The sequence below is a fragment of the Mchenga conophoros genome, linkage group LG3 (assembly GCF_057382185.1).
Source record: "Mchenga conophoros isolate Kocher_MC1m ecotype Shallow Benthic linkage group LG3, M_conophoros_male_GT1.1, whole genome shotgun sequence".
Classification (NCBI taxonomy): Eukaryota; Metazoa; Chordata; class Actinopteri; order Cichliformes; family Cichlidae; genus Mchenga; species Mchenga conophoros.
This window is the reverse complement of record NC_140528.1, coordinates 32,038,619-32,059,870: the sequence shown is the minus strand read 5'-3', so window position 1 is coordinate 32,059,870 and position 21,252 is coordinate 32,038,619. Positions and strand designations below refer to the sequence as shown.

The following is a 21,252-nucleotide window of genomic DNA, read 5'->3' as shown; positions in this document are numbered from 1 at the left end:
ACACATTCACACACTGGCGATGGCAAGCTACATTGTAGCCACAGCTGCCCTGGGGCGCACTATCTGCAAGACCTTCATTAGGAACCTGGAATTTTTAATCATTATGCTATTATTATCATTTCAAAATGCCAGTCACTGGCTGTCACTACAGGTCTGTGCTGGACTTTCAGTAACAGCCACTTCCATGCAACAACTGCCTGAAGCATAGTACACTAAAAATTCATTCTTTACAAATCCCTTTGCAGCCCTGGCAAAAGCCTGCTTTTAGTAAATGGTAGAAGGACTGGTTCTTATGTAGCACTTATATAGCGCTACTCTGACGCCACAGCCAGGGTTCAGTTTATCAGCAAGAGATTTTTATTTAAACAAAGTAATAAACTGAAGACTTATTTTTGGCCAAGACAAACATCAAAGTTGAAGGCAGCTGGACATTTGGATGCAGAATGTACACTTTTTAAGCAATGGCAAGAAAAACAGATGAGCAGGGCCTTCATACTGAAAAACAGGACAAGCTCTAAATCTTAGCAGGGAGCTGACGGGACTGGCAGAGAGAAAATCCTCTTCTTCCCATCCTCCTTTAAATTTGATCTGGGAAACTCCATCAATAACTCAGCCCTGATGCACAAGAGAACGAGAACGAGTAGATGGTTAAAAGAGAATCCAGGAGATGGAAAGACAAGAAGAATAGAGGAGCAAAGAAATTATCACAAGGACCCACAGTGGACAAAGGGTCATAATCATATTTTGTGAAGCAATAACTTGTTGGATAACAGCTGAATGTGTACCTGCAGTGTCCTCGGACTGGAGAAAACAACATGTGAGTGTGTATCTGTAATTTTATTGGCTGACTGTCTGAAGTTCATATCCTGATAGGTGACTTGACTCAGACTTGATGACAGCGTCCTTTCTGCAGGAATGAGAAAGATGAGGATTTAAACACGAGACAAGTAATAAAAGATTCTAAACCGAAGACGTCTGCCAGCATGGAGCACAAACTGGGTGTCATCAGGACGCTACAACACAGAGCGAACACCATCCCCACAGACACAGCAGCCAGGAGGAACATCACATCAAGAAGGCCCTGAGTAAATGTGGTTATCCCAGCTAGTTAGATTAGATTAGATTAGATAGAACTTTATTAACACTAGCATCCCCAGGCTTCGGGTGGGTTACTCTGGGAAATTCGATTTCCAAAAAAGCACAGCACCGACAGAAGTTACAGAGTTACAGAATATTATATGTATATATATATATATATATATATATATATATATATATATGTATATATATATATATATATATATATATATATATATATATATATATATATGGAAGCTCCTGTCAGGCATCATATCGGCTAAGATGAACAGGCACATGGGTCAATACATGAGCGGGACACAGAAAGGAATTGGCAAGAATACCAGAGGCGCAAAACACCAGCTACTGGTAGACAGAACAATCAGCCGAGACGGCAAGACCAGACTGACCAACCTGTGCACTGCCTGGATTGATTACAAGAAGGCCTATGACTCAATGCCCCACAGCTGGATACTGGAATGCCTAGAATTGTACAAGATCAATGGGACCCTAAGAGCCTTCATCAGGAACTCAATGGGGATGTGGCGTACAACACTAGAGGCCAACTCCAAGCCCATAGCACAAGTCACCATCAAGTGCGGGATCTACCAAGGAGATGCTCTGTCCCCACTGCTGTTCTGCATAGGCCTGAACCCCCTCAGTGAGATCATTAACAAGACTGGCTACGGATACCGACTACAGAACGGAGCAGTTGTCAGCCACGTCCTGTACATGGATGACATCAAGCTGTATGCCAAGAGTGAACGAGACATCGATTCACTGATCCACACTACCAGGCTATACAGCAATGACATTGGAATGTCGTTCGGACTGGAGAAGTGTAGTCGGATGGTAACAAAGAGAGGGAAGGTAGTCAGAACTGAGGGGATTGAACTACCAGAAGGCAACATTGCAGACATAGAGGACAGTTACAAGTACCTGGGGATCCCGCAGGCGAATGGGAACCATGAAGAGGCCGCTAGAAAAGCTGCAACCACCAAGTACCTGCAGAGGGTCAGGCAAGTCCTGAGGAGTCAGCTGAATGGTAAGAACAAGATCCGGGCCATCAACACGTACGCCCTGCCCGTGATCAGGTACCCTGCTGGGGTAATAGGCTGGCCAAAGGAGGAGATAGAAGCCACTGACATAAAGACAAGAAAGCTCCTTACCATGCATGGAGGGTTTCACCCCAAATCCAGCACCCTGAGGCTGTACGCTAAGCGGAAGGAAGGGGGCCGGGGACTGGTGAGTGTCAGCACCACAGTCCAGGATGAGACAACGAACATCCAAGAATACATTAGGAAGATGGCCCCAACTGACCGAGTGCTCAGTGAATACCTCAGGCAGCAGAAACCCAAGAAAGAGGAGGGAGACGAGGAACCATCATGGAAGGACAGGCCCCTGCACGGTATGTACCACCGGCAGATAGAGGAGGTGGCTGATATCCAGAAATCCTACCAGTGGCTGGACAAAGCTGGACTGAAAGACAGCACAGAGGCACTAATCATGGCAGCACAAGAACAAGCTCTGAGCACAAGATCCATAGAGGCTGGGGTCTATCACACCAGGCAAGACCCCAGGTGCAGGCTGTGTAAAGATGCCCCAGAGACAATCCAGCACATAACAGCAGGGTGCAAGATGCTAGCAGGCAAGGCATACATGGAACGCCATAACCAAGTGGCCGGCATAGTGTACAGGAACATCTGTGCCGAGTATAACCTGGAAGTCCCGAGGTCAAAATGGGAGGTGCCCCCAAGGGTGGTGGAGAATGACCGAGCTAAGATCCTGTGGGACTTCCAGATACAGACGGACAAAATGGTGGTGGCTAACCAACCGGACATAGTGGTGGTAGACAAACAGAAGAAGACGGCCATAGTGATCGATGTAGCGGTTCCGAATGACAGCAATATCAGGAAGAAGGAACACGAGAAGCTGGAGAAATACCAAGGGCTCAGAGAAGAGCTCGAGAGGATGTGGAGGGTGAAGGTAACGGTGGTCCCCGTGGTAATCGGAGCACTAGGTGCGGTGACTCCCAAGCTAGGCGAGTGGCTCCAGCAGATCCCGGGAACAACATCGGAGATCTCTGTCCAGAAGAGCGCAGTCCTGGGAACAGCTAAGATACTGCGCAGGACCCTCAAGCTCCCAGGCCTCTGGTAGAGGACCCGAGCTTGAAGGATAAACCGCCCGCAGGGGCGTGCTGGGTGTTTTTTTTTTTTTTTAATATTCACACACACACACACACACATATATAAATACAGAGACAATATAAATAAAATATACAAAGGGGATAAGTAGAATAAATAGGAATAAAAAATAAAAATACAAGTGAATTGCACATTTCAAGTATTGAGGTCTATTGCACTGTTGACTATTTACAAAAGTATTGCACAAAGGTATTGCACAGTGAGGTGAAGAGGCACTACAGCTTAGTTGTTCCCCCCTCCTTTGTCCTCCTGTTTCCCCTCCCTCTCCCCTCCAGAGAGGAGTTAAACAGTCTGATGGCGTGTGGGACAAAGGAGTTTTTAAGTCTGTTGGTTCTTGTCTTGGGGAGAAGCAACCTGTCACTGAACAGACTCTTCTGATTGTTTATGGCCGTGTGCAGAGGATGCCCAGCATTGTCCATAATGTCCATCAGTTTCTTTAATGTCCTTTTCTCTGCCACTGTCACCAGAGTGTCCAGCTTCATGCCGACCACAGAGCCAGCCCTCCTGATCAGTTTCTCCAGCCTGGATGAGTCCTTCTTTGCTGTGCTGCTCCCCCAGCACACCACAGCATAGAAAAGTACTCCAGCAACCACCGACTGGTAAAACATCCTCAGGAGCTTCCTGCAGATGTTAAAAGACCTCAGCCACCTGAGGAAGTACAGTCGGCTTTGGGCTTTTTTATACAGGTGCTCTGTGTTGCATGACCAGTCCAGTTTATTGTCCACCCACAGCCCGAGGTACTTGTACTTGTTGACCACCTCCACCTCCTCCCCCTCTATCTGAACCGGCAGTGGACCTGCTCTAGACCTCCCGAAGTCCACAACCAGTTCCTTAGTCTTTGAGGTGTTGAGTTGCAGGTGGTTTGTGTGACTCCATGCGACAAAGTTCCTCACCAGACTTCTGTACTCCTCTTCCTGATCATCCCAGATACACCCCATGATGGCCGTGTCATCTGCAAACTTCTGAATGTGGCATAATTCAGAGTTGTAGCAGAAGTCAGAGGTGTACAGGGTGAAGAGAAGAGGGGACAGCACAGTTCCCTGTGGTGCTCCTGTGCTGCTGACCACTGTGTCAGACGTGATGTCCTTCAGCCTGACGTACTGTGGTCTGTCGGTGAGGTAGTCGGAGATCCAAGCCACCAGGCAGGGGTCCACCTCCATCCTGTTCAGTTTTTCCTGAAGCATACAGGGCCGGATGGTATTAAAGGCACTGGAAAAGTCAAGAAACAGGATCCTGACCGTGCCTTTTCCCCCATCCAGGTGTGAGTGGGCTCTGTGTAGGAGGTACAGGATGGCATCCTCCACTCCGACACCCGCCTTGTATGCAAACTGTAGTGGGTCCTGGGCATGTTGTACCTGTGGTCGGAGGAGGTTGAGGAAGAGCCGCTCTAGAGTCTTCATAAGATGTGACGTCAGTGCCACCGGTCGGAAGTCATTCAGCTCATTGGGCCGGTTCCTTTTGGGGACCGGGACGATGCAGGATGTCTTCCATAGGGTGGGCACTCTCCCCAGTCGCAGACTGAGATTGAAGACTTGTTGTAGCGGCTCCCCAAGTTCAGCAGCACACGCCTTTAGCATCCTGGGACACACCTTGTCTGGGCCTGCTGCCTTTCTGGGGCGAAGCTTCCTCAGTTGTCTCCTGACCTGATCCACTGTGACACTGGGAGATGTTTGGGAGGAGGGAAGGGGGGGAGATGTCTTGCTGCTGAGAGAGGGATTGGAGGAGGGGGGTGTCATAGTGTCAGGAAGGGGGGGAAGCGAGGGAGGTAGGAGAGTGGGGATTGGACTCTGTAGTGAAGGTGAGGGTGAGGGTGGGGGGGTTGTGGGCTGGTCAAACCTGTTGAAGAAGTTGTTGAGTTCGTTTGCCTTCTCCACAGTCCCCCCCACTGTGCTTTTCTTGGTGTTGTGGCCTGTGATGGTTTTCACACCATTCCAGACCTCCCTCATATTGTTCCTCTCCAACTTCTGCTCCACCTTCCTCCTGTAGGTGTCCTTTGCTTCCCTCAGGCAGCGTTTCACCTCCTGCTGTGCTGCTTTCATCTCCTCCTTCACTTTGCTCCTGAAAGCCTTCTTCTTCATGTTGAGGACAGCTTTGACTTCCTGTGTTACCCACGGTTTGTTATTAGGATAACACCGTACCGTCTTAGCAGGGGCGACTGTGTCCACACAAAAGTTGAGGTAGTCTGTAAGACAGTGTGTCGCCCCCTCTATGTCCTCACCATGTGGGCTCAGGAGCACATCCCAGTCTGTGGTGTCATAACAGTCCCTCAGAGCATCCTCCTTTTCTGGGGTCCATCTCCGGATGGAGCGCGTTGTGACAGGCTGCCTTTGGACGAGGGGTGTGTATTGTGGCTGTAGGTAAACCAGGTTGTGGTCTGACTTCCCTAGTGGGGGGAGGGGGGTGGCTCTGTATGCATCTCTCACATTAGCATACAGTAGGTCAATTGTCCTGTTGCTCCTTGTGGGACAATTCACAAACTGGTGAAAAGCAGCCAGAGTAGAGTCCAGTGTGGCATGGTTAAAGTCTCCAGATATAATAATGAAAGCCTCGGGGTTTTGTGTCTGAAGTCTTGCTGTAACTGTGTGTATTTTCTCACAGGCAGCTGTTGCGTCGGCCCTCGGAGGGATGTAAACACACACACAGATCACATGACTGAACTCCCGAGGTAGATAATATGGCCGCAAGCTAACAGCTAGCAGCTCCAGGTCCGGACGGCATACTGAAACTTTAACGGAGACGTGTCCAGGGTTACAGTATCTGTTGTTAACGTAGACAATGAGTCCCCCACCTCTGCTTTTTCCGCTGGGCTGCGTGTCCCTATCGGCTCTCACGGATGTGAAACCGCATAGGTCTACGTTAGCCTGCGGCGTTAACTCGGTTAGCCACGTCTCCGTGAAGATAAACAAGCTGCACTCACGGTATAGTCTGTGGTTGTTCAGAGCGCACAGTTCGTCAATCTTATTCTGTAACGAGTTCACGTTGCCCATGATCACTGTCGGGATTGATGGTTTGAATCGCCTCCGGTGATCCGCTCTCCTCGCTCCAGCTTTGCAGCCTCTGTAGCTCCTCTTTAGCTCGGCCGGGATGTTGTGTCGCATGCCGGTCTGTCCCTTTGTTTTTAGTGCCAGCAGCTCCGCTCTCGAATAGATGAAGGAACTGGTTCCAGAAGTTTTGAAAAGTGCATTATCCATCTTGTATCGCTATATCTAAGAGGTATAAGTAGAGGAAGGTGAAAAAAAGTTTGAAAAGCCTAGTCTAAAAAAGTTAAAGTTAACAAAAAAGGTGCGGTGTTGCAGAGCTACTTGGAAAGGCTGCCGTCACTCCAGCGCCATCTTTGATTTTGCTAGTGATGTGTCGGTCGCGAAGGAAACGCTCAGAGCCGACTCTTTGACTCTTTGGTGTGTGGTAGTAACAGGTAAATGAACATATTTTTTCAATTATTTGACTATAAATACACAAACAATACACACATGCTTTCATGCTTTCAATTGTGTAATTTAAGTGATCTAGTAGCTCTGTTTGGAAGTTCAGTTAAAGCTAGAAATGTGTTTTGGAGTTTGCACGTGCTTTGTGTCGTGGTCCTCGTGCCTCGCTGGCTCACTCTGTGTTTGGCAACATGTTTTGTGTGTTTTGTTTCCTTTGCGCTCTCTCTCCTCTGCTGGGGCGGTGCTCATTACGGGCCCCGCCCCTGGCCCACGCACCTGTGCTCACCGTCACACCTGCAGCCGATCCCAGCTGATTTGGAGCACTATTTATGACGGCGGACCTGAACCTGTATCTGTGAGTTTGAGACTATCCCTAACCTGGACGTCTTTCTCTGTGTGTAATATATATCTATATTTTTCATGTAAGATAAGTTCTCTGCTAAACAATGTGAATGGGGACAGTTTATAATTGAATTATAGTATATAATTACATAATTATTAAGGAAAATTTATTTTTCCATGTAAAATGTTTAATCTAATGAGCTCTGGGGGGTTTGACACACTTTATACCTATTTTTTTGTTCCAAAACAGCAAAGCTGCAACCAGAATAAGATCTAGAAGACCCAGAGAACCCAGAGCAGCTACAGGTGAGATGATGGAGGAGGACGATGTAGAAGGAGGGGAATTGAGATTGATAGTTGTTGTTGGTGGTGGTTTGGTGGCACTTGGTGAAATGGTGGTGGTGTCATAGACATCTGCAGGAGAGATGATAAAACTGGGTCATTGAATTTATTATAAGCTCAGCAGGTTTGCTTTAAACAGGAAGTGATGTCAGTGATCTGACCTCTGACCCTCAGAAAGCTCTGAGGAGATGATCCAAACTCATCAGTAGCACACCAATACAGACCTTCATCAGACTGCTGCACGTTAATGGTGATGTTTTTCTCTGATTTAGGTCCAACAGGACGTCCATTAAAGTAGAAATAAGCTGCAGCTGTGCCACCAATTTTCTTTTTACAGCGTAGCGTGACATCACTTCCTGTCCTCACAGGAAGTGCAGGGATCTCCAAGATCACTTCTTTATCTGAGGAAAAGACCCACAGAGTGATGTAGAGGTGGTATAACAGTCTGCTGTTAGTCTGATGAAATGAACGACTTCATTACCTGATACAGTGATGTTGACTTCTTCACTCTTCTCTCCAGCTTCACCTTCACACCAGTAAACTCCACTGATTGGCTCGCTTTGCTTATCAAGCAAACAGGATGAACCAGTTAACCTCCCGAAGCCCCGCCCACCTGCTCCACATGACTCAGTCGCACTTCCTGTGTCCCTCTTCACTGTCCATCCATCAGAGCCCAGCTGACCGTCACATGTCAGAGACACTGAGGCTGCTGTGAAGAACTGCTGAAGGTTTGGACTGACGCTCAGAGAGACTGGAGGACAGACGGACAGTTTCTATCAGTGTTTACACTCAGTGTTTGTCCTGGACCATGGTGCACTTCATCTACTCACCTGCACAAGCAGTCAGTGCAGACAGCAGCAGCACACACACACCTGCAACAGGAGGTCAGAGGTCATTTAAAGAAAGACTGAGGCTGCACAGTTTTTTTTTTTGTTGTTGTTTTTTTTTCTCTCAGGAAACTTTTTAATCTCCTGAAGTATCTGCCACAATCTAAGGAGCTTGGAAAGAAAAGCGTCTGGACTTCTTTGAGTTGCTTGAAGACGTTTCACCTCTCATCTGAGAAGCTTCTTCAGTTCTAGGATCAAACGGTGAAGAGACCCACATTTAAGCTCTGTGGGAGTTTCCCACTGAGAGGGACAATGGACCCCCTGATGATCCTCTACCTAATCACATGAGCCAAGGTGTGGTAATGGGTGTGGGTCACAATCAGCCAGGGTTTTACTGCTACTACTTTGTACGTTCTTACTTTGAGTACTTCCTAGTCTGTACTTTTTTTTACTTTAACTTGAGTTAATAAGTTGAATCAGTACTTCATCTTTTACTGGAGTATTTTTGAACAGTAGTATTTGTACTTCTACTTAATTATGGAAGGTCTGTATTTTTGCCAGATCTGTGAGCCACGCAGATTAAACTACACAAACACCACCGTGCACTGTAACAGGAACAGGAAGTTATAAAATACCACCGAGACAGCAACGCAGGTTAGCCTGTCTTTTCCTGTTTTCTATACATTTTTTGATCAGATGGCAATCAACGGTAAACATCACAGTGCACAGCATTGTAAACAATGGAGAAGGAACTGTGCATGGATGAGCTTTCATTCATGTGCAGAGAAGAAAGTGTGGGACTAAGAAGCCACCCTTCAAAAGCACAGTTTTTATTTTCAGATTTGCGGCCTGTTTCACTCCCACACTGCTGCTGTTTAAAGGTCATCATGTCAATGGGAATGGGAACTTTAACAGTCAAAACCGTCTGTGGTTGTTTGAATACACTCAGTCCTCTTAATGGAAAATTGGCTGTGAATAGAGGAAGTGAAGACTAGATAAAAGAGGGGACGCAGTCAGAGGACCCTGTGCTTCATGCAGTCAGAGGCTGTGGTTTCCTGACTGAAGAGATGTTTGATGAAAAGAGGTCAAGTCTCTTTTGTTCTTTTGGTCTTCATGTTGCTGACACTTAGCTGGGCAGAAAGTTTAATCGCTGACTTAGTCCAGACTATATGGTGACTTTCCTGCAGGACTCCAGGTTAAACTGCTGAGTCTGAACCTCTGAGAGGTTTGCAGTGATGATGAGATCGATTTAAACCGAAAAACTTTCATCATGCATATTTGAAACCATTTTCTATCACTCTTCATACATTTCAGTTAAAAGTGTGAGCTCCATTATTCAACATTAACATCACTTCTTGGTTCCTGCCCAACTTCACAGCCACCAATCAAATGAAACCAGAAAGACATAAGAAGGAGAATGAACTGTTCCTCTCGCCTTGACGAAACTTTTCAGAATTTTTACATGAACTTTAAAGTCAGTAGCTGCAAGCTTGTAACTGCTGAAAGGTTGTTTTCCTGCCATATTGTTTGTTGGAGCTGTGATAAATAAATCGATGATTTTAGTGTTTGACTCACCGAGGAGCAGAGAGACCGGTGCAGTCTTCATGTTGTCTGGATGACGACTGAACGTCAGTCTGAGCAGCAGAGAGACGCCTTCAGCTTCAGCACTTCCCCGTTAACAGTCTTCAGTACGTCACGCTGCTGCTCCATCACAAAGAGGCAGAGCAGCTTCTCCAGCAAACGTCAGTGAATGAGATGTTCCGTTGGGTAATTCAGGTCCGAATCTATAATCCTTTTAAAAAACAAATTCCCTTTTCCTACAAAATGTTAATTGAACTCACATGTAGTTATAAGGAAAAACAGACTGTATGTGTCCAAGTCCAAACTATAAATGTATATCATCACTTTAGCTCCATCTTTGTAGAAGTAGTCGGTTTAAATCTGGTTTTACTATCTTAGAAAACATTATGAGTTGCAGCACTTTATAATAACTAAGAAGCTGTAAAATTAAAGGTGTTGAGGTGGCAGGCAGGATGTAGGACCCAAACGCAGGACCCAGAGACAGAATGATTAACTAAAGTGGCAGCTTTATTGCTGGAGAACATTCAAATAGAAATAGAAGAAAACAAAACTAGAAACTCAAAACTTAAGCCCAAACTAGAAACCCGGGAAACTAGAAAATCAAACCAGGAAAGAGCAAACCAGAACATTACCAGAAGCACATAGAAAACAAAACACAGTACAGTTGTTAGATTTCTATTGTTGGTTGTCATTTATGCTTAGAAATATTTACTTATATATGCTTAGAGTTTTGTAATTAGTTGTAGATTGGTAGAGGTTTTGATCCTTGATAGTCTGCAAACTTTGTGAGTATTAGACAGCACTTTGGGAGCATGAGAGGTCATACCGTGTCTTATTGTTTTATGGTAGGATTAACGTAGTTGCGTCTGTTCTAGTCTAAGTGCTCTTTGTTTAGATGAACTGCAGGACTTCCTCACCGTGTTATCTAGGATGAACCATCTAGGGTGAGGGGGAGGCTACCCTCTTCCTGACCAAGGATGTTTGAACCTTTGATCAGCAGTCCACACACACACACACACACACACAGGCAAGGTACTCTTTGTGTGTATGTAGACGTCATATGTTAATGAACTTATGCATATTCATGTAACCTCAATAAAAGGACAGTGGTACGGGAGAACAGACGAGAGCAACTGGGGTCAAGCGAAGGAACGGTGCCTCCCGTGCACGAGAAACATGAAGAAGCTTGCCTACTTGTGTCTTGCTTTGCAGTGTAATTATATTGTCTTCAACGTTCCAGCGGATAGATTCAAGCTACAAACCTATCAACAGTGAGGGTACAACACAACAACTAACAGAGAAACACAGGGCTTAAATACACAAGCAGGACTACGAGAAGATGGGGAATAGGTGGTAACACATCTGGGACAAATCAGGCCTAATGACAGAAGGGAAGCAAAACCAAGCACACTGCACACAGGACAGGGACTATCAAAATAAAACAGGAAACACATGAGGCACAGACTTGATACTGAACAGAGGGAACACAGAGCACAGGGACAGGATTGACAAACTGCAACATGAGACACGACTGAACAAGAAAATCAGCATGAAGACAGAACTAAACCTTGAGTAAACATGAGGGCTGCAGGAAGAAAACCCAAGTAGATTAGATTAGATTAGATTAGATTAGATTAGATGAAACTTTATTAATCCCTCGGGTGGGTTCCTCCAGGAAATTCAGTTTCCAGTAGCAAAGCACCGAAAGAAGTTGCATGTTACAGATACATTAAGGGGAATAAGAGTAAGGATATAAGCATAAATACACCACATATACACATATATAGATACAGAATATACAATATGGATAAATAGGATTGCTCATTTGAGTGAGTATATTTCACCGTTGCTTTCGTATACATGAAGCGGACATACCTGAGTGGCTGTGATCTAATCCTGTTTACATAAAGTAAGCCTGCTCCCGAGCAGGTTTACGCTTACGGATCTGTTGCTATGACAGCAAGTCCCGGATGAGCTTCGGAGAACCGAACGATCCAGGATCACGTGAAATCGTCAACAATCTAATCCAGCTAATTTACGTAGCGAGGTACAAAGAACGGACCCCTGGTCTGACTGTTAGCTGAATGTGTGTGTGCAGGTGTGCGTCTCACTCTTTGTGACCAAGCTGGGAGGAGTCTGCAGGTGTACCTGGACTTAAGCCACACCCCCTACCCACCTGGCCTGTTGCCGGGTAACACTCTGCTGTTGTCTGGTGTCCAGAGGAGGCTGTCCAGGTGAGACACACATAGACAGGCTTATAAAAGTTTGGACTCTTTATTTGGACTCATTTCCAACAATGTCAGCCCCAATAAAGTTATGGATCATCTTGCATTAATAGGCTGTTGGTTTTCTTTACTCGTTTCAGGTGTTACCAGCAAAATAGTTGTTTAATCATCTGGAAATGTACCCAGATTTATTTATTTAGACAGAGATCTTGACCCCCCAATGTTCAATACAAAGTCACGCCGATGGTTACGTACCTGTGCGGTTTACCTGTGTGTGTGTTTCAGGACAGGAAGTGTGTACTGCACGTACTTACCTGTCAGCTCCATAACTGTGGTCTCCCTGGGAGACACCAGGTAAGTTTACAGGTAAAGTCTGGTTCACGTGTTTGTCGTGCTGTTGTTTATTTGTTTGTTTGATTTCTATCAGCTCGGCCCAGCCTCCTCCTCCTGCTCCCATCATGCACCTGGGTGAGTGGGCTCTGAGCAGCAAGCAGAGGTGCGCTGTGGGACAGGTCAAAGGTCACGTGGTGTGTTTCCTGTTCCTGCAACTGCAGTGGAGCTGCTCGCTGTGTGGCAGCGTGTACACACAGGTACTGCATAAAATACACACAGTGTGTACAGGATGTGTTTAGTGTCAGTTTCTCGGGTGCAGTGAAAGTACTCAGAGTGCTTCATGTGTTGTTAGCGTGTTGGTGGCGTGTTAGTGTTGGTGCAGTAAGTAAAGTGTCGTTTTGGAGGAAACTGCTCACGATTTCAGGTGTGTGTGTTTACCTGTTGCTCTCTCTCTCTCAGGGCTGCAGCAGCTCTCAGTGTCACTCGACCTCGTCAGTGTTTCAGTCCAAAGCAAAGTAAGAGCAGCTTCCTGTTGAGCTCACCTGCTGATACGTGTTAATCACCTGGATGAGTCAGGTGACAGTCACATGATCAAACCATGTGGCTCTGCTCTTCGATCAGGCTGGTGATCGATGACGGGACAGGTGAGGCTCACGTCTGCTTCTCAGCTGCTCTGGTTCCTGCTCTGCTGGGATTGGCTGATGCTCAGTGGGAGGGGCTTCAGAGAGCACTCAGGGTCAGAGGTCACATCAGAGTCTTCCCTCGTGGGCAGAGCCAGGTCAGTAGCACCTGTCAGGTGTGTATGTTTACCTGTCACAGGTGAGTCACGTGCTCATCGTCGTCTTTAAACTTTATTTTATCTTTAAAAATTTAAGATCGGGTCATGTTTTTATTCCTGAGGCTTTAACTGTGAAAGGGCACATCCTGTTTACATCCTGGTAACAGCTCCGTCTGCTCACACTTTACTGCTGAACTGGTTTGGGGGCGTGGCGTCAAACTGAGGGTTTTCTTCATATTTACAGTCGGTGTGAAAACGTCAGAAGGTTTGAGTGAAAAGAGAGAAACAGATGTTTGTGAGGATTCACGTTGTGGATATCTGAGGTTATCAGAGTGTCAGGAAGGGAAACCTGAAGAAAGTCAAAGAGCCGCCCAGCACAGAACAAGCCTGTCAGAGCAAAGACTTCAAAGACTCTACAGGCTGCACAGGGACGCACTGTGAGCTCACAGAGCTCCACGTCTGCAGACACCTTCAGCCACACTGCTGAGGACGAAGACCTGCAGACTGAAACGTCCTGTGGTCAGAGGATGTGAAACGAGAAGAAGATGCAGCTACAACCCAAAGAACAGCGTCCACACCGTGAAGCACGGTGGGGACGCTGTGGGGGGGCCACCACAGAGAGAAACAGGCATCCTGCAGGACGTTTCCACAGGGCCGAGCCGTGACTCTGCAGAGACATAACCTCTGTGTCTGTCTCAGGTGTGTGACGGGGACGCTGACGACTTCCTCCTCCACTTCCTGTTGTGTCTGTGCAGCAGTGATGTCATGATTCGGCCGCTCAGCCTCACCTGCAGGAAACACACCAACCAGAGACCAGAAGATAACCCCACCCTCACCACCCTGACCAACCCTGACTGCAACCTTCAGAGTCGTGTGTGTGTGTTTCAGAGGTGAGGAGGTTCACTCGAGGAGACAGAGTTCCTGACCAGACTGGCTCCTCCCCTTCAGCTCACCTGTCTGCATCTCCACCGTGACTGAGCTCCACCTGCTTCGTTCTGACTTCATCTGTTCTACGTGTTCGTACAAATAAAACTTTATTGTTCCTCCTGTCACATGGTATCTCACCTTCACTGACCCTAACGCTGGTGATCAGGGTCAGAGGTCACACGAAGCTCTCTGGGTTTAACCTCACACGAAAGGGGCGTCGCTGTCATCATCACAAAGGGGCCTATAACAGGTCATGTGACCCTTCTACAGGAAGTGATCCCTGTGGGTGGCGCCCACATCAGAGATGTTCTCAGATGGTGATTCATCAAACCTGCACCAGTAAAATCTGACAGTAGAAGGATGATGAGTGAAACTGGTTAATCTGGTGTTTGTGGCACAGAAGGTTTGACCTCCACTGTGTGACACGGGTCAGACTCCAGCTGGGCCTGCCGCTCTCAGCCTCACTCTGAGGAAGCCCACAGTCTGTCACAGTGGAAACTACACCGGGGGACCCCATCCTTGGGGTGGACCCATTTTTGTTTTAGCGTGTTTTGGAGTTTAAAAGCCACAGAGACGCGGTGCTTAGGAAAAATGCATTTCAGCTGTGCTGATGCTCCTGACACGTATAAGACTGGGGAAACCTGCATTCAGCTGGACCTGAAAAACACTATGTCCAGATAAACACAATCAACTTTTGGAGAAAAATAAAAGATTCTTCATCAGACTAACAACTAAAAACATGACACTTACCTTAACAGTATGGGCTACATCAAATATATTCAAGACCGACAACAACACTTCTCACTGCTGCTAATTTTAACAAAACTAAACAAAAAGTAGAAAAAGGCAATTCACCAAGTCTTGAAAAGTAAAACTGAAAAATAGAAACACAGAATAAAATAAAACATCCATCCAGATCTTTACCACCAACAACATAAAATCTATCTTGATTAAATGGCCTAATTCTCCAATAAATTAGCAATAATAAAGTAAGAAAAAATAAGACATTCAATTTATGGACGCTCAAATTAACAGAGCGACATTAAACGCACCTCATTGCCTGCCGTAGCGTTCTTCGCAGCTGCACTTCACCTCAAAGGTCGGTTAATACATCGGATTGAACTTAACCAAAGTCCAATTAAAGGAAAATAAATGTTTCTAACAAATACAATGAAGAAGATTAAAATAATTCACTGTCAGTTACTGTCGCTGTGAGTTTGACGAGGTCAGCTGCTTCATTTGGTTCTGCCTAAAGTTCTCTCAGTGATCCAGTGTTTATATGATAAGATACGTGTTTAATGCAGAGAGTTGGAATTACAAGTTGGTAAGAAGCTTTTTAACAAAGGTTTGATTTAAGCTTTAAGTTCAAAGGTGAAAGAAATTTCACCTTTGATGAAGGAAGATCAAGGTTATCAAGGCTAACAAGGACATAGGTCAAAGGTCAAAATAAGGTAAGGTGAGAAAATATAATAGATATATATAATCAATCAATAAGGTGAAAATATCAGATAAAAGGGTTTTTTTGGTTATAAGGAATAAAGAGGTCAAAGGTCAAAACAAGAGTACTGTTAAATTAAAATTAAAGGGTCAAAGGTCAGATTAAACAGGTTACACAGAAAGGATCGGCAAAACTTAAACAAGGATAAAGAAATAATACATTAAACAAGGAAATAAATTAAAAGTCTGAGTTAATGAGAAATTAAACGTTTAAATCAGGTTAAGAGTTAAATTTTAAGCTTTTCTTAGTTAAACTAAATAAAATAATCAGAATAAACGATTGGAGGAAAAAAGCAAAGATGTTGTGATCAAATAGTTTGTACGGCAGAAAGAAAAACATGTTTCAGTAGATTGTATGTTGGAAACCACAGTAGACACAGTAGACTCAAATCATTGTTACTGAGGAATTCTGCCTTAAACAGTAAAGTGTTCTTTAACAGTGTGTGTGTGTGTCTGCAGCTGTTGTGTTGTTGCTGCATCGTTGCCTCAGGGGGAAAGTTGTGTGTGTGTTATGCAGACTAGCAGAGACTGCAGCTGTCAGCAGCCACACACACTTTCTATTCTTCAAATCAAATCACAGTGAAACATGTTCACTGACAGCTCAGCTTCAGCATCGTCTTCATGCTGTGACTGCAGCCGTTCAACTCTGTTTGTCTTTAACCCAAATCATCACAACATGCAAATATAATCATCAAAATGATGTGACTGGAAGGATGCAGCAGTCTGTGCTCCACCTTTCTCCTCCACACCTGCAGGTGGAGAACATGGATGCATGAATCTCTACAGAGTTCTTTGAATATTATCCGTCTCATCAGTTTTCAGTGAACAAAACTCCTCACAGAGCCAAAATAAGCAGTTTGTATCCAACATAACTCAGCTGGACTCTGATGCTCCGTATAACAGCCACACATGAGTCTGGATTCACTCAAAGCATTGAACAAACTTTATTGGAAATGAAGCTTTTGGACATTTGTTCTCTGATATTTGCTCTTCAGCTCGAGTCTCCATCAGTGGGAACATTTCCTGATTCAACTTTTCTTCTGTTCAAATCAAACTCCATGAGAATCAAAGTGTGAATCAGAGTCCTGATGATCAGATTCTATAGAAACATGGAGACTGTAGAGGATTTACACTCAATATGTTCATTTGTTCCCTTCAAGAAAAATCAATCATTCATCCAATTAAATCAGTCATTGATCAGTTTGATTGACAGGACAGATGATCAGAGGTGCAGAGTTTTTACCTCCATCATTGTTACAGGGGCTGAAGAATGGGTGGAGTCTGTGAGTGAAGGAGCAGCCAGTAAAGGAGTAGATCAGAGCTGCAGCACCTACATCATAAAAGGAGACCAGACCCTCCTCATAATCCACAAACACCCCCACCTTCTCAGGACCAGGATGAAGACAGAGGGGGACTGGAGGACCAGCAGCAGCTTTGTACTCATTTCCATTTCTCAGCACTACAGTCCAGAAACCATCCTGAGGTCTCAGTGGGATTTTTCCCTTCCTGTTGATCGACTCTGTGGACACTCCTAAATCCCAGGCAGTCTTTCCTTTAACCTGAACCTCAAAGTAAAATCTGCCTGAAGAGAAACTCTGCTCTCCTAAAACATTACCACACTGAGAAAATCTCTCTGGGTTGTCTGGAAGTTTCTTCCTCACATCACCACAGTACACTTGTTTTCCATCATCAGACAGGATGAGTTTACGATGAGCTGTATCAGGATCCAGAGTCACATCCACCTCATGCTGCTGCACCCTCTGCAGCTCAGCCTCAAACAGCTTCTTCTTCATGAGTTTCCTGATTGTCTCCTCCAGCTGAGCCACAGCTCTCCCCACAGTCCCCTCATATGATGGTGGATGAACTCTGACCTCTGTCCAGTCCTTGCCGGGTGGAGCAGCTTTCAGGGAGGAGAAGCTTTGGAGGAGGTGGAGGTGGTCTTCAGAGCGTGAGAGCTGCTCCACCTCAGAGCTTCTCTCCATCAGCTCAGAGATTTCCTGTTCCAGATCTTTGATGAGACCTTCAGCCTGTTTCTCTGTAGCTTCCTGTTTGTCTTCGATCTCCTTCATGAGCTCCTTCAGGCGTCTCTCAACAGACTCCATCAGAGCCGTGAGGACCTGAACACCTTCTGCTTTCTGTCTGTCTGCAGCATCTTTACTCATCTTCACCGACTCTGTGATCTCCTGAATCTTCAGTCGTCTCTTCTGGATCATCTGCTGAATCTCAGCCTCTGTCTTCTCCAGCTCTGCCTTCTTTCCTTCATATTCTTCTCTCAGAGGAACAAACTCGTGGTTCTTGTGGTCTAAAACAGAGCAGAGCATGCAGACACATGTCTGGTCGGTCTTACAGAACAGCTCCAAGAGTTTATCGTGCTTCGTGCACATCCTGCCTTCCAGGTTCTCCACAGCATCAACCAGCTGATGTCTTTTCAGATGTTTCACTGTCAGATGAGGCTCCAGGTGAGTCTGACAGTAGGAGGTCTGACACACCAGGCAGGACTTCAGGGCCTTCAGTCTGGTTCCAGTGCAGATGTCACAGGGAACTTCTCCTGGTTTGGGAGCTTGTTGCTCTGAGCTGCTGCTGCTGGCTTTCTGCTGAGCTTCACGTCTGAACTGAGCAACCATCTCAGAGAACAAAGTGTTGATCTTCAGCTGAGGTCGAGTGTAGAAAGTCTCTTTACACATGGGACACTGACAGCTCTGACTCATGTCCCAGTGCTGACTGATGCAGGTTTTGCAGAAGTTGTGTCCACATGATGTAGTGACTGGATCAGTGAACACATCCAGACAGATGGAGCACAGAAACTGATCTTCAGATCGCAGATTGCTGGCAGCAGACATGTCTGCACTCTGAGGGAGAAAGAAGAGAAACATTTGATTCAAAATTCACTTTAAATTTCATTTTTACAAAGAGAGAAACAAGCGTCAGTAGTCTGAGGAGCTTGGAGAGAAAAGCGTCTGGACTTCTTTAAGTTTCTACTCATCACAGAAGCTTCTTCACCTCATCCTCAACACGGACCAAGGAATGAATACTGCACTTTTGGAAGAACTCCCTCCCCTGCAGCCTCTTATCGTCAAAGGGACGGAGGTGGAGAGGGCAAACAGCCACAGATTCCTGGGACTGCAGGTTACATCAGACCTGAGCTGGACTCTCAACACCACAGCAACTGTGAAAAAAGCCCAGCAAAGGCTTTATTTCATTCAGCTGCTCAGGAAAGCTGGCATGAACCACCACCCTCTCATCCAGGCCTGCAGAGGACTGATAGACAGCATCCTCACCGCAGGCATCACTGTCTGGTATGGAAACACTACACAGACAGAGAGGAAGGCTCTGCAGAGTCAGAAAGTCTGCAGAGAGGATTATGGGAACAACACTTGCATCCATGGACCTGCACATACAAAGCTGCACATGCAATCCCAGACACAACAGAGCGGACAGCAGCATCACACACAGAACACGATTCTTCAACAGCTTCTTCCCCACAACTGTCAGACTGACGGCAAACAAAAACACACTGAACACTTAAAATAACACAGCACTACTTAACCTCACTTTGAATGTATCATCGGTTCACTGACCATCGGGCAATACACTCACAACAGACTTGTGAAACAGATCTGTGGAACAAATGTGCAACACTGTGAGTGCGATAAGAGGTAGAGAACTACACACTCTCTGTACATTTTCTTCTTTTTCTTTGTATATAGAAAATAGTACGACTACCCTACTCCGGACTTCATTTCTATCCTCCTGCTTTTTCTGTCTTTATATTGTTAAAGTGTGATTTGACTTGGAAAGCTCTGCACAAGTATTCCACTGTGCATGGACTGTTGGTCCTGTGTGCAAATGTCAAAATAAAAATCTTGAACCTTCAGTTGTCAGAGTAACTGGTGGAGACCCAGCAACACACTCAGACACAAACTGGTTCATCTGAAACACAAACTGAACAACGTCGTGTCTGCTGTACAGTGCAGCGTCCAGATGAACAGGATCAACAGGATGAACATCTTTTTAACAGTCGTTACAAAGATGTGAAGTTGTTTGGCTGACACAGACAAACAGTATCCCACATTCTTGATTTTTAGCTCACAAACACGTCTTATAAGGACTTATTGATCCTGAAATGTTGGAGGTTTTAGCTCTTTAAACAGTAAAGTTACAGGAGGATACAGATAATTATCAGGAAAATGTCCTCGGTTTGTTAAAATGATCCCGTCCGATAACACACGAGGACAATAAATGTATAATTTTCTGTTGTAACCCACAAACTGAACGGTCACACTCATCTTTCATGTTGTCACTAAAACATCACTCCTTCCACGTCTAGTTGGTCGTGATGGAGGCGGAGTGCGTTGGGTCCGCTTTCCCTGCCCAGCCGATGTTCCTGACGCAGGGAAACAGATCCTGTTGGGGATCCCTACCTCGGCACAACACCTGCCATGGACTTTGCACACTCACCACAGTAAATGCATCATGTTGTCAGCTTTACAGTATCATAGTCAGAGAAACTGGTCAGGCCGCTCTCTTCCAAATGTCTACACTTCACCCTTTTACTGTCAGTGGGCTCAGAGTCCATCTAATGTGGCTCATTATCTGATGCCGTCTGCAGACCAGTGTTAGACACTGAGAGGTTGATGGCTCCGTGTCAGAGCACCGGCCTTAACGAAAAAGTTATCAATCGTTCTTTTCATCTTTTCTCATTACCCACAGCTACATCCACTCCTATCACGCTGCTCACCTCTGCTGCGACGATTCAAACAGCCGGAAAGTAAATAATTTGGAGACGGTGCGTTTGTGTCACAGTGAACAGTGAAAACAGAGACTTTCTAAAACGATGATGCATGTTAGTCATGTGATGCAGGCATGTGACCAATTAAACAAAGATAGTGGAGAGCATTATACAGCAGCAGTTTTGACAGTCCTATTAAAGATGAATATCAGTCTGCACATGCTCCACAGAGCTTTTCTTCAAATTCTTTAATTCTCTCTCGCTTTTGCAACTTTGTACTTTTGTGTTACTCGCAGCAACAACTCCACCTCATTGTTAGTCCATTTTAAAACTCGGTGCTTTTCCTCCACCTCTGCTGCGACGTTTCAAACAGCCGGAAAGTGAATAAGCGGCAGACAGAAATGAGACCGGTCGAATCGTCTTGCGTTTCACGCATGCGCAGGACTGGAACGTAAGCGTTTTCAGCCGTCTTAATGTGGACGCACAACTCTGTGAAAACGACTGAAAACACTAGTGTGGACGCGGAGTGCTGTTTTCAAATCTATCCGGGCGAGTGTGGACGTAGCCTAAGTGGCACCATGGAGAAATGAGGTGGCGCTCTAGACCCTGATGAAGTGAACAGAGTGAAGATTTGTGTAGAAGCAGGAAGTGTGATCAGCTGCACTCACCACTGTTGCTGAGAGGAACCTGATGGACTCCAGTGAATCTTCTTTTAGAGACAAACAGGACTCGACTGCAGCTCTGCTGCTGCTCTCTCACACTTTCACTTCTGCAAAATGACGTTGAGCTTCTTGTTTTTCAGCTGTTGCTCCGCCTCTTCCTGCCTCTCCCTTTACAGGAATCAGCCGGTCTGTACTCAGTGACTGTGTGCAGCGGGTGGGAGGAGTGAGGAGTGGTGTGTGGGTTCACACAGTAATGACGGCCTCAGGTGATCAGGAGAAACTCACCTGGATTTCCTTTTTCCA

The 21,252-nt window shown here is 45.8% G+C and overlaps 3 protein-coding genes and 1 long non-coding RNA gene across 4 annotated transcripts; 1 reads left to right on the top strand and 3 right to left on the bottom strand.

The window, feature by feature from the left end:
* Positions 1-521: 521 nt before the first annotated feature.
* On the bottom strand, positions 522-7,405 carry LOC146578171 (uncharacterized). The gene is made up of 4 exons (XM_085267762.1): positions 7,277-7,405; positions 5,068-6,487; positions 850-907; positions 522-615 (listed from the first exon to the last, which is right to left on the bottom strand). The coding sequence occupies exons 2-4, from the start codon at positions 6,470-6,472 to the stop codon at positions 522-524; spliced, it is 1,557 nt and encodes a 518-aa protein (XP_085123888.1). The 5' UTR covers positions 6,473-6,487; positions 7,277-7,405.
* On the bottom strand, positions 7,242-9,859 carry LOC146578170 (uncharacterized). Its single transcript, XM_085267761.1, has 5 exons — positions 9,793-9,859; positions 8,221-8,262; positions 7,872-8,141; positions 7,552-7,791; positions 7,242-7,462 (listed from the first exon to the last, which is right to left on the bottom strand). Exons 1-5 carry the CDS (start codon positions 9,821-9,823, stop codon positions 7,242-7,244), a joined length of 804 nt encoding a protein of 267 aa, XP_085123887.1. The 5' UTR covers positions 9,824-9,859.
* Positions 9,860-12,318: 2,459 nt separating this feature from the next.
* LOC146578169 (uncharacterized) lies at positions 12,319-13,181 on the top strand. The gene is made up of 3 exons (XR_014891465.1): positions 12,319-12,377; positions 12,451-12,613; positions 12,816-13,181. It is a non-coding gene; the product is annotated as an uncharacterized LOC146578169 (long non-coding RNA).
* A 3,533-nt stretch (positions 13,182-16,714) lies between these two features.
* On the bottom strand, positions 16,715-18,470 carry LOC146578168 (E3 ubiquitin-protein ligase TRIM21-like). The gene has a single exon (XM_085268552.1). The coding sequence runs from the start codon at positions 18,429-18,431 to the stop codon at positions 16,749-16,751; it is 1,683 nt and encodes a 560-aa protein (XP_085124678.1). The 5' UTR covers positions 18,432-18,470; the 3' UTR covers positions 16,715-16,748.
* Positions 18,471-21,252: the final 2,782 nt, after the last annotated feature.